This window comes from Salvelinus fontinalis, chromosome 5, assembly GCF_029448725.1.
Source record: "Salvelinus fontinalis isolate EN_2023a chromosome 5, ASM2944872v1, whole genome shotgun sequence".
NCBI classification, from domain to species: Eukaryota; Metazoa; Chordata; class Actinopteri; order Salmoniformes; family Salmonidae; genus Salvelinus; species Salvelinus fontinalis.
The window spans coordinates 20,126,115-20,139,558 of NC_074669.1; the positions used below are offsets into that span (position 1 = coordinate 20,126,115).

At 44.0% G+C, this 13,444-nt stretch overlaps 1 protein-coding gene across 2 annotated transcripts in view; it reads right to left on the reverse strand.

The window, feature by feature from the left end:
- The window catches only part of LOC129855281 (tyrosine-protein kinase ABL2-like), a 40,152-nt gene that overhangs the window by 8,013 nt on the left and 18,695 nt on the right, over window positions 1–13,444 (reverse strand). The window contains exons 1-4 of one of the 2 annotated variants that reach the window (XM_055922775.1): window positions 2,666–2,923; window positions 2,131–2,295; window positions 607–902; window positions 112–384 (exon numbers count right to left, since the gene is read on the reverse strand). In XM_055922775.1, coding sequence (XP_055778750.1) covers window positions 112–384; window positions 607–902; window positions 2,131–2,295; window positions 2,666–2,774 — 843 coding nt within the window. In that variant the 5' untranslated portion in view covers window positions 2,775–2,923. Of the gene's footprint in view, window positions 1–111; window positions 385–606; window positions 903–2,130; window positions 2,296–2,665; window positions 2,924–13,444 lie in introns of those variants that run through there. The other variant, XM_055922774.1, reaches the window with a different exon arrangement.

A 13,444-nucleotide genomic window follows, 5' to 3' on the forward strand; every position in this document is an offset into this window, starting at 1 on the left:
TAAATACCATGCCTCCTTCATATTCCATGATTCCACAAAATAGACACACTAGATGGAGGGATCTTACAGGGGACATCCAAATCACACCACCAATCTATAGAAGACACAAACCTTCAGTGTTTTAACTGCGACGGTGAGGTTGTATTTTTTCCAGACTCCCACGTACACCTCTCCGTACTGCCCCCCACCCAGTTTGTGCTTCATGGTGATGTCAGTGCGCTCCATCTCCCACTTGTCGTGGATGGGCGACACGCCGTAGACGGTGGGCTTGTTGCACTTGGGCGCCGGGTAGTGGAGTGTGGTGACCAGGCCGTCGGCCACGGTGGAGTGGTGGTGCACCAGCTCGGCCAGGGTGCTGAAGCGGCTCTCTGCCGTGACGTACACCTTGGGACAGACAGAGGGTTAGGGTTATACATGTGTACAGACCGAGACAGCAGCACTTTGGGGAGGAACCAGAGACAGCTAAAAAAAAAAGACAGCAGAGACATTAGCAGGAACAGAGCAGTTTCACAACAAAAGTGAAGAAGAGATGGAAGACGAGAGGACAGAGAGAGAAGTTAGAGAGAAGTGAGACAGCCCCTCTGTAGGTCCCAGACCCCTAGCTACCTTGCCATCTGAAGCAGTGTTGATGCGGTAGTGGTAGACTCTTCCCTCGTAGCGCAGGGAGATGGACAGCTGTCCTGGGCTGCTCTCGCTCTCCCGGACCAAGAAGCTACCGTTGATGAGGCTGCTGAGCAGGTACTCTGCTGCGCTGCGCGACACAGGCCCGTGGTACCAGCTGTGCTTCTCCAGGCTGTTGACGGGTGTAATGTAGTTGCTTGGCACCCAGCCCTGGCCGTTCTTCGAGCGCACCTCGCTCCACTCCCCATTCTGGTTGTAACCGAGCACCCTAAGCTTCTCACCTGGGCAGAGAGCGACAGGGAGAGAGAGAGTCAGGTAAAAGGACATCTTTAAACATTTAGAGCCACTTCAGGACATTAGCACCGATTGAAGCTTGGCGCTTTGACTCCTCCATAGGCTTTAAATAGCCCCCGTTGATGCATAATTTACTGCGGTGCCAAGAGGTAGGGCAGGGCATGTAGCAACTTGGTCTGCTACGTTGTCTGCCTCTTATGAGGTCAGCAGTGGAGATGGGAGGGAGTGCCTCTTGCAGAGAGACAGAGAGACTGCAGTACCGTAGAGGAGCTGTGTGGCTGTGGAACTGAAACACGCCCTGGCTGTCCGGCAGCTCCCTGCAGCCATTCAAAGCTGCTCCCAATGAGAGGATAATGACAGTGAGATGTTATGGCACGGCCTGGAGATGGGACTGCGCCAAGCTTTCTTCCACTTACTCCCTCTCTCCTACTCGCTCGCCCTCTGTACATCATGGGCTAAGCCGAACGTGCTGCAGACTCAATACCCTCTGGTGCCACAAAGGCCATAGCTACAGGCTCTATTGACACTGGATAGCCGCGGAGGCAGAAAAACAACATTGGTCCGGCCAAAACAGTCACACTACAGTTTCTTTTGCGACACACCGTGGGCAGCCAGAGAGCTGGCTCTGGGTGGAAATGGTGAAAGTCAGGCGGCTCGTGGCGAACATTACTGGTCTGAGGCATGGCATTGATCTGAGACCCTCTGATCACCCACTGCTGGGTTTATCCACCTGTTATTATTAAAGTTGAAAGGATTCCACATTAAAAGTGCAATGGAGTCAAACAAGGGTGTGGGAGTGCTGGCCTGCCCGCCTCTCCATTGGGCACTCAGTGACTCACAGTCTAACATTAGCCTCATCTTAGGCAGCAGCCTTGGGGTGACTTGAGGCAGGCATCGGCTTATTAAGATAGAGCTTTAATGCTTTTATATTAGTTAATTTAAAAAGTCCCGCTCTCACCCACATATTATTTTAAGCTCGTTACCCAGTATGATCAGCAGGGACACGGATTAAATACAACGAGAAAGTAGAACAAAGGACTTGGAATAAACAAAAATATAGTTCACTGAATGGTACAATGGTACCATACTTTGAAGAAATCTCTTCAGTAAGAACTGCCCCATATCTCTGGGAGCAAGTCATCTTTAGATAAAGGAGTGGTTTGTGATGATCTGTTTGGAAAGCCTATTGATAAAAAGCTCTTTCAGAGTACATACCTTTCGTGATGCTCAGCGTGTTGTCGCCACTGGCAACAAAGTCATAAAGTGCAACAAAGAGGTTGGGATCGCTCTCGGCAGCACCCAGCAGGTTCTCCTTGGAGCTCCAGCGTACCGCCTCCGTCAATGCTGCCGAGTCCAGGCCGAAGGGCCGGTGGAGGGCCTCTGGAGAGAGGACAGGGAGAGATGGATAAAGAGGTTGGTGAGTGGATCAGAGGTCAAGCTGCCTAAAAACTCTGGAAATCATGATTGGACATAGCCACAGATATGCCTAACAAAACACATACATATGTACACAAATTTACATAACAAATGCAGTCTGCCTTTTAGAGACCCCAAAACCAGCATCCCTTTCCTATCGCCCACTTATGTTTTGCCACAGTTTGTTCTTCTGTTCCTTTAACAATCGGCTCAAATAATATTTGAAATTGCCATTTACCAGTGCCAACATAATATCAGTAATTGTCCAGTAAATAGGCAGGCTGAGTCTACCCAAATAGACAGACAGAAAGAGCCCGGTTGAAGGAGTAGCTACCTGAGAGTCTAGGCCCGTCCACATCCTTTGCCCCAGTATAGGGCCGGCCTGTCAGCCTAACCCACTCTTCCTCAAAACTGCTGCTGGGTTGAAGGGTCCTCAAATACATACTCTGCCTGTCCACTCTGCTCACTTCACTTTCCACACACACTAATCTGAGATGTGAGGACTAGGTCCAACATGAACGTTCTACTTGGCTTTTCCCCTCTGCCTGTATATAAAGAGTGTAGGAGCTGCGGGGAGGGGCTGTCTGTCGGCGTGGTCGGAAAGATACTGCGGGCCTCCACCCACACAACATGCCTGAGCCTCACTCGCTCACAGGGCTCCTCAACAGCTGCCAACAACCTCCACAACATGTCTGGGCAGCTGCTGAATGGGGCTTACCGACTGCCAGGGAGAGAGGGATAAGAGTGAAATAAAGGCAGCGGAGGAGAGGGGAGAGGATGAAAGAGGCATTTAAAAAGAAAGTTGAAAGTGGGCATGGAGAGAGCAATCTACTTGCCGGAAGATTACTTTTTCATGTATGGAGAAAATTTAACAACTCGTTCATGGAGCCTATAAAACAAAAGAATGACTGGCTGGCTACACCCAAGTTATACATGTACAATAAGTGACTGGAACCATCAGTGAGAGTCTGTGGTGGTCAGTAGCTAATGGTTACCAGTAAATAATTTACTGAAAGGCATCATTACTTCCTATTACACTTCCTTTTAACCATGACGTTCTACACAGACATAAAAAACAATAGGGTCTGATAAGTCAGGGTACACACTGTGCAAGACTGAGTTGAATTCCAGCTTGCCCTCAACAACTATGAAGTCATGCATCTGAACCAAATAGTTGAAAAATGGCCCAGAACTCCAAATCCAACCTAATGAGTGGAATGTGTGAAATGGGGAGTAAAACAGGAAGCACACTGAACTAAAGTACACAGAGCGCCATTCTAAAACACAATAAAACTACTCAAGTATGCAGTGCTCCATTCAAAATATTCAGCAGGCAAACTCTGTCCATACACAGTACACCACATGGAAGCAGTATATTATATCCGTCAAGACATCTCCTGAGGACTAAAGTGGCCACGATGTCAAGTGTGACCCTGCCCCATCTAGGCGTCATGTTCTCCCACCTTTGTTCCCCACCAGCATATGCTGCAGGTCGGTCGACGTCAACTGGCTCAGCCACAGCTCCCAGTACATCTTCCACTTCGTTCCCAGTACAACACAGACGTCTGACCAGTTCCCCCTCTCTAAACCTCTCCACAGAGGCAGTGAGTGAGGGAGTCACTGAGTGAGGGAGTCACTGAGACCCCCCACACATTTGATTTATTCACCCTGAGTGAAATTAGGGTATCTGAAGCACTACTAATAGGTTCCCGCTGGGCTGGGTTTGCTTTTCAACCCAGAGGCTTCCACTCTCAGCTTTTGATGTGGCTTTCAGAAGTCAAACTTTCCAAGGCTGGTACAAGGAAGTAAATCCATGATCATGGTTCTCCGTGGCGAAATCCCACAGAGAGGGGCTTGCTGTGTGTCAGACAGAGGAAAGCTGAGCTCACTGGGAAAGTGAGTTGTGTTGGTCTCTTTAGGAACAGAACAAAGCGTGGGGTAGGGGCAGTCATGAGGTCCACAGCAGATGGCCGTTCTAGTAGTCCTATGGGAGAGGGCCCCTGTGCCACGTGCCGAGACTCATAGCCTCCAGGGAGAGGTTGAACAGACTGAGGAGGAGGGGGGGGCAAGAGGACACTGCAACTGCTACAAGCCCTCGATGGCCTCATGTCAGAACAACACTGCTGCAGCACATCACACTTCTATCATACACTACAGACTGCACAGTACAGGCCGCAATACATTTACACAGTCAGCCTCAATCCTCCTTTCTACTGAGAGCTGGAGAACATTTGAAATTCAACTCATGAAGTTTTAAAAATTTGCAGTCAGATAATGGCCAAATGTCTATGTATTAATTCAATGTCAATCAATTTTCTATATCAACTAAGGATAAGATTAATTGATCTAAACTCTTATTCACACATCATTGAATAAACTAATTCAACACAATGATAGAAAATAAATAGCTGATCTGAAATATGAATCACCAACAACAACCACTGTTTGGCAAGTCATAAGCCTCAGGTCTCATTTTACAACTATTAACTTTTCCTCAGTGAGGCTGTGGACATCTTCAGATTGATCCACACCAGTTGGCATGTCATGCATGAGGTACATCGTGTGCCTGTCAGAGTGCCAGTATGGGTGCGTGCCTTTGGTGCGTAGAACGGCTGAGGACTGGGGGCAGGGACTCTGGGAATTGGCCATGACAGCCCCAGACAGCTGAGACAGTGGTGCCCATCCAGCTCTGCTTCAGCTCAATGGGCATATTGAGAAAGACTGACTCCCCCTGGTCACCCTATCCCACCCCAGCAGCTGTTAGTATGGTCTGTCCAGGCATGTGGCAGCTGAACCAGCTACCTCTGCACCCTCCCAATCCTTGTACAGGACCACATGTGAATCATTTCACTGTGCCCTGTCACACTACCTAACCTAATACAAAACATGACCAGGCCTCAGTCAGTGTAATACAATTAGCCTATTACAACGAGACACGACTGACATCACCTAAACCACATGCAATATTATGCAGCACGACCGTCCGCTGGCCTGGGAATATTTATTGCCCCATTGCAAAACAAAGCAACATCACGGCCATAAATAACTCCTGAATGATGACAGCGTTCAGATATTGTTTACATTTCGTCTGGCTCTAAGTTGAGACAGTCACTGATGAGAGGTACACAACACAAAACAAATTAATGAGGCATGAACACACCGACAGGTCTTTAGCAAGAGGATAGTGGGTCAGAACAGGCTGACAGGCCTTAAGCCAGAGGAACAGTGGGTCAGAACATGCTGACGGACCTTTAGCTGAACAGCCATGGACTGCAGTGGACATTGCCACTTCAACTCAAATCTGTAGAGGGCAGTGGTACAGACAGAGATCCCCATGAAGGAGTCTAGTGAAGAGGCTGTGGCAGAGTTGGCAGCAGCCATCTGTGGTTGTTAATGAGGAGACACACAATGTCACCATTCACACATCACAAGTGTGGGGAGTCCATCTCTAGCGGTTTGTTCGATTAGGAAAAGTGGACCGTCATCCTAATTTGTTACCTCTCCAGGCAAAGTGAGCATTAGTCTGTTTTCACACTGACGATAGCAAAGGGATATTTTTGGGAGGTTCTCAAGAGGTATCAATTCTCGAGAAACCATACTGTTGTGTAAACTTCCTAAACTATCACGACTCGAGCGCTACCTCAGACACTCACCCATCTCGTTGAGCTCAACACTACTATAGTAAAAATGGTAATAGTAGAGCAATGTTTTTGAAACAGCTAAAATGTATAGATATTTTCCTTATATTTGAGACTTGTTTTTATCGAGTTAGGCTGTTAACAACCTGAATTTGCAGTTACATTCTGAAATTGTGACAGAAGCTGCCGCCTGCCCTGAGCCAAACTATGGAAGCCCATTCCAGTCACAGTATTTTTTTTCATAAAAAAAGTCAATAGGCCTACTATCTCAAATGTTTTGATATGCAAGTACATTTCTAGATGTGTCAGTCAAACTATGCAAGTCAAAAATGTTGAAATAGTCGTTCAAACAAAACTATTTGTGGGGGGGTTCCTGGACAACCTAACCAAGTAAAACTCCTGGTATGACATAGCAATAACTTAAAACTTTTTATATGGCTACAATGGGACCAGATCGTTCCTAATCAGGTCATATGTTTTTTGTTTGTTTTTTACTCCTGGTCCTAGGGAGGATGAAAACTAAATCCTGTCAAAAACATCATGAGCTTTTGGGTCAAATGCCAGCTCACCACACGTTTGCCGGCGGCCCTGCTGTGCTCTTTTCTGCAACAGGGATAGATGGAAATCACCACACAATGCTACAAATGAAGAAACATAACCAATACAGTGCAGTCGGAAAGTATTCCGATCCTCATTCAGATCCCACTTTTTCCACATTTTGTTACATTACAGCCTTGTTGTAAAATGGATTAAATTAAATGTTTTCCCTCATCAATCTACACACAATACCCCATAGTCAAAATGTTGAGATATGGTCTTAGTTGATCACCTACAGACTCTAAGAAACAAGACCGACTGGTCTGATGAAACCAAGATTGAACTCTGGCCTGAATGCCAAGTGTCACGTCTGGAGGAAACCGGTCACGGTGAAGCATGGTGGCGGCAGCATCATGCAGTGATGTTTTTCAGCAGCAGGGACTGGTAGAATAGTATAAAGATAAAGATGAACAGAGCAAAGTACAGAGAGATCCTTGATGAAAACCTGCTCTAGAGTACTCAGGACCTCAGACTGGGACGAAGGTTAACCTTCCACCGGGTCAACGACCCTAAGTATACTAGAGGTCGACCGATTATGATTTTTTTAACGCCGATACTGATTATTGGAGGACCAAAAAAAGGCAATACTGATTAATCGGCTGATTTTTTTTAATGTGTTTGTAATAATGAGAATTACAACAATACTGAACGAACACTTTTATGTCAACTTAATATAATACAATCAAATCAATATAGCCTCAAATAAATAAACATGTTCAATTTGGTTTAAATAATGCAAAAACAAAGTGTTGGAGAAGAAAGTAAAAGTGCAATATGTGGCATGTAAAAAAAGCTAACTTAATTCTGGCTGCAAGGGAAAGTGTTGAGTAGCCAGTGAAATCGTGCCCATTTCAAACGGCCTCCTACTCAATTCTTGCTCGTACAATATGGATATTATTATTAATATTGGATAGAAAACACTCTCTAGTTTCTAAAACCGCTGGAATTATTTCTCTGAGTGAAACAGAATTCATTTGGCAGCACTTTCCCTGACCAGGAAGTGAAATGTCAGAAATATGTGTTCTGTTCAACTTGATGCCTATATATGGTCATGACACTTAGGAGTCTACTTACACTCCATACGCCTTCCTCTTGGTCTCAAGAGAATGTGAGAGAAGAAATTTTGTGTTCATCTTGGTCTGGGGTGGAATAAAAGCTATTTCTTTGACGTGACCGTCCACTTCCGGTACTCTGAAACGCGCGACAAGGAAGTGCCATTGCCTTCTGTTTTGCTGCCGTAATAGACGACAACTATCCCCGGCTCGGAATTTTTTGATACATGTGAACATATCATCGTAATGTATGTTTTTTCAATATAGTTTAATCAGATTATTGACATTTTTTCGGGAGTTTGCCGTGTTCCGTCCTCTGACTGTGTTTACGTCGGAGAGATTTGTGCCACTCGGCTAGTGCCAATGCTAAGTGAAGAGGGAAATTTGCCATTCTGAATCCAAACAACGACTCATCTGGACAGAGGACACCTTGTTCAACATTCTGATGAAAGATCAGCAAAAGTAAGAAACATTTTATGATGCTATTTCTAATATCTGTCGTGCATGTTGACTGGTCGTGGGCGCCCAAGTGTTGCTGGCTATTGTGGCTATGCTAATTTCACGCTACATTTTGTTTGCGCTGTAAAACATTTAATAAATCGGAAATATTGTCTAGAATCACAAGATGCCTGTCTTTCAATTGCTGTACACTATGTATTTTTCAGAAATGTTTTATGATGAGTAATTAGGTATTTGACGTTGGTGTCTGTAAATATTATGGCTGCTTTCGGTGCAATTTCTGATTGTAGCTGAAATGTAAACTATGAATTATACCTGAAATATGCAAATTTAAAAAAAAAAAACATATGCTATACAATAAATATGTTATCAGACTGTCATCTGATGAGGTTGTTTCTTGGTTAGTGGCTATTTTTATCTTTATTTGGCCGAATTTGTGATAGCTACTGATGGAGTCATAAACTGATGGAGTAAGAATATTGGTGTCTTTTGCTAACGTGATTAGCTAATAGATTTACATATTGTGTCTTCCCTGTAAAACATTTTAAAAATCGGACATGTTGGCTTGATTCACAAGATGTGCACCTTTCATCTGGTGTCTTCGACTTGTTAATGTGTGAAAGTTAAATATTTAAAAAAATATATCTTTTGAATTTCGCGCCCTGCACTTGAGCTGGATGTTGTCATAAGTGTACCGGTGTCGGGCTGCACCCCTAACAGGTTAAGTTCCTTGCTCAGAACATTAGAACATATAAAAGCTGGTGGTTCCTTTTAACATGAGTCTTCAATATTCCCAGGTAAGTTTTAGGTTGTAGTTATTATAGGAATTATAGGACTATTTCTCTCTATACCATTTGTATCTCATATACCTTTGAATATTGGATGTTCTTATAGGCACTTTAGTACTGCCAGTGTAACAGTATAGCTTCCATCCCTCTCCTCGCCCCTACCTGGGCTCGAACCATGAACACATCGACAACAGCCACTCTCGAAGCATCGTTACCCATCGCTCCACAAAAGCCGCGGCCCTTGCAGAGCAAGGGGAACAACTACTTCAAGGTCTCAGAGCGAGTGACGTCACCGATTGAAACGCTATCAGCGCGCACCCCACTAACTAGCTAGCCATTTCACACCGGTTACACAAGCCTAATCTCAGGAGTTGATAGGCTTGAAGTCATAAACAGCTCAATGCTTGAAGCACAAGAGCTTCTGGCAAACGCACAAAAGTGCTGTTTGAATGAATGCTTACGAGCCTGCTGCTGCCTACCACCGCTCAGTCTGACTGCTCTATCAAATCATAGACTTAATTATAACATAATAACACACAGAAATACAAGCCGTAGGTCATTAATTTGGTCAAATCCGGAAACTATAATTTCGAAAACAAAACGTATATTCTTTTAGTGAAATACGGAACCGTTCTGTATTTTATCTAACGTGTGGCATCCATAAGTCTACTTCTGTTACATTGCACAACCTTCAATGTTGTCAATGTTATGTCATAATTACGTAAAATTCTTGCAAATTAGTTTGCAAGGAGCCAGGCGGCCCAAACTGTTGCATATACCCTGACTCTGCGTGCAATGACACAATTACCCTAGTTTAATATTGCCTGCTAACCTGGATTTATTTGAACTAAATATGCAGGTTTAAAAAAAATATACTTCTGTGTATTGATTATATTGAAAGGCATTGATGTTTATGGTTAGGTACATTTGTGCAACGATTGTGCTTTTTTCGCAAATGTGCTTTTGTTAAGTCATCCCCCGTTTGGCGAAGATGCTCTTCACACAGTTCGCAACGAGCCAGACGGCCCACACTGCTGCATATAGCCTGACTCTGTTGCACAGAACGCAAGAGAAGTGACACAATTTCCCTAGTTAAAAATATATACTTGTGTATTGATTTTAAGAAAGGCATTGATGTTTATGGTTAGGTACACACTGGTGCAACGACAGTGCTTTTTCGGAATGCGCTTGTTAAAATCACCCGTTTGGCGAAGTAGGCTGTGATTCAATGATAAATTAACAGGCACCGCATCGATTATATGCAACGCAGGACAAGCTAGATAAACGAGTAATATCATCAACTACGTGTAGTTAAGTATGATTGTTTTTTTATAAGATACGTTTAATGCTAGCTAGCACCTTACTGTGGTTCCTTGCTGCACTGCATAACAGGTAGTCAAGCCTGCCATGCAGTCTCCTCGTGGAGTGCAATGTAATCGGTCATGATTGGTGTCCAAAAATGACGATTATCAATTGTTATGAAAACTTGAAATCCACCCTAATTAAATCGACCTCTAAAGCATACAGCAAAGCCAACGCAGGAGTGGCTTCGGGACAAGTCTCTGAATGTCCATGAGTGGCCCAGCCAGAGCCCGGACTTGAACCTGATCTAACATCTCTGGAGAGACCTGAAAATAGCTGTGCAGCAATGCTCCCCATTCAACCTGAGCTGAAGAGGATCTGCAGAGAATGGGAGAAACTCCTCAAATACAGGTTTGCCAAGCTTGTAGCATCATACCCAAGAAGACTTGAAGCACCGTTGGCAACGATTACATCCTAAAAGTACTGAGTAAAGGGTCTGAATACTTATGTAAATTTGATATTTTTTCAAAAGTAAATTGGCCAAAAATAAACATTTTTTTGCTTTGTCATTATGGGGTATTGTGTGTAGATTGATGCGAATCTTGTTTTACAACATTTTAGAATAAGGCTGTGACGTAACAAAATGTGGAAAAAGTCAAGGGTTCTGAAAACTTGCTTTATATGCATTTTATTTTTGGGTGGTGGGAATGGGCTTCCATATAACAGCTCAACATCTCAACTCCCTGGTGAATTACACCCATATTTTCAGTTGCAATTTGCTTTTACCACATGCAGCCTAATGATTTGCATGATCTTGATAAAAGAAGCATGTTTGTTGTAAGGTAGGTCTACTGTACTTTTATATTCATATTGGAGGGGTGATCGTTCATTTTTGAAAGGCTCACGTTACTTGAACACATGTTGTTAGCTTTAGTTAGCAGTAACTCTGTGCTTTTGTCTTGAAGCTAAAATGTAATGAGTGTGCAGCTGAGAAAATAAACCTGTTGTCTGCACATGCTTGTGAATTGTTGAGTTATTCAAGTGTGTAATATGGTTTTGTTGAAATAATTAAGAGTGTAGTAGGTCTAATATAGTTAGCAATGCTTATCCTCCTGGATAGTGGCTAATATGACATTTATGGTACTTTTGAGTTGCGAAGCAAGAATGTCAACTGAACCCTCTTGCCTCGTGTCCTTCCCGTAGCTAATGTGAAATTGGAAAGTGTATGTACATATTATGTGAATTAAAATGTTGTCCCGATAAGGCTTATTGTCACTGAATAGAGTTTAGAATTAACTTGACAAGTCATCAGTGTAATCTGATTTCAACACAGCAGGGGCTAATAATATTCTTCCAGACAGTTGAGACACATTGTTTGACAGCACTGCCGAAAAAACGCATGGGGCGACATTAAAGTATAGAACAAAGCGAGAGACAATTCTAACAGGGCTTGAGATTAACTTTTTTAGCCAAGTAAGGCTGATTTTTCACTTGTCTGAAAGCTCAAAAACACAAAATTGTCTTACAACATGGGCCTAAAAAGGTAACTGAAAATTGTGTTGTATGATGCAAGGAACCACTTTGCAAAATAACCTTCCTTATTATCACTGGTATTGACAATGGAAGGCTGCTGGTCTCTGATCCTATGCATTATATCTCCTGCCATTGTGGCCTTGACTAAGGCACTTAACCATCCACAAAGTAAAATACTGCACTGATAGGCTACAATATAACACGTGGTCTGTCAACCCTCCATCTGGAAAGTTACTGGGTGTGCAGGCTGTTTATCCAACCCTGCTCAAACACAGTCAGCTTATCAAGGTGCTATTGAGTAGCTGATTTTTTCTTCTACAATGGTGTGTGTTTGAGGAGGGCTGGAGCAAAACCCTGCACACCCAGTAGCTCTCCTGGACTCTCCGGGAGGAGGGTTGGCTGTCCTGCAACATTACAATCACAACCAAATACTTGTCTCTTAAAATAATTCCCTCATTAAAAATGAACCATGGACCAAATGGCTAAGGTGGCAAGGTAGCCAACTAAGATGTTAATTTATTTGTAAGACAAAATATTCAGTGTTCAGGGGAGAGCTTGACAACGTCGGAGTTACTTGTCAATTAGGCTATTTAAGAATATTTTTTTACTTTGTCAGAATTACATGGCCAGAATTCTAGCCAATTTTGAGCACTGTAGAGGCGGTTTTCCAACCGGAGTATGCTCCATTGGTTTCATCAACTGCGCACCCATTTCAACTACGGCGTGTTGGCCATTTGCGGTTATACACGAGTGCCGGTGGAAAGTTATTTTAGGACATCGTACATGCTAATAGCTAAATGGTTAACTTGAGTGATAGCCAATTCAAAATGCCACATTACCAAAAGTATGTGGACACTCGTTTAACATCTAATTTCAAAATCATGGGCATTAATATGGAGTTGGTCCCTCCTTTACGGCTATAACAGCCTCCACTCTTTTGGGATGGCTTTCCACTAGATGTTGGAACATTGCTGTGGAGACTTGCTTCCATTCAGCCACAAGGGGCCAAGCCCGAACCATGAAAAACAGCCCCAGAGCATTAATCCTCCTCGGGCAGTTATCTGGGTTTGGCTGATGCCATACCCGGACTGCCAGATGGTAAGGCGTGATTCCAGAGAATGTGTTTCCACTGCTCCAGAGTACAACAGCGGCGAGCTTCACACCACTCCAGCCGACGCTTGGCATTGCGCATGGTGAACTTAGCGTGCGGCTGTTCGGCCATGGAAACCAAATCAAATGTATTTATATAGCCCTACTTACATCAGCTGATATCTCAAACAGCAAGCAATGCAGGTGTAGAAGCACGGTGGCTAGGAAAAACTCCCTAGAAAGGCCAAAACCTAGGAAGAAACCTAGAGAGGAACCAGGCTATGAGGGGTGGCCAGTCCTCTTCTGGCTGTGCCGGGTGGAGATTATAACAGAATATGGCCAAGATGATCAAATATGATCAGCATGGTCAAATAATAATAATCACAGTAGTTGTCGAGGGTGCAACAAGTCAGCACCAACCCATTTCATGAAGCTCCAGACAAAAAGTTATTGTTCCGACGTTGCTTCCAGAAGCAGTTTGGAACTCGGTAGTAAGTGTTGCAACCAAGAGAGACGTTTATTTTTTTTAATGCACTTCAGCACTCCCGTTCTGTGAGCTTGTGTGGCCTACCACTTCGCAGCTGAGTTGTTGCTACTACACTTTTCCACTTCACAATAACAGCACTTAGAGCTACCCCAGTCAACCAGCAGGGCA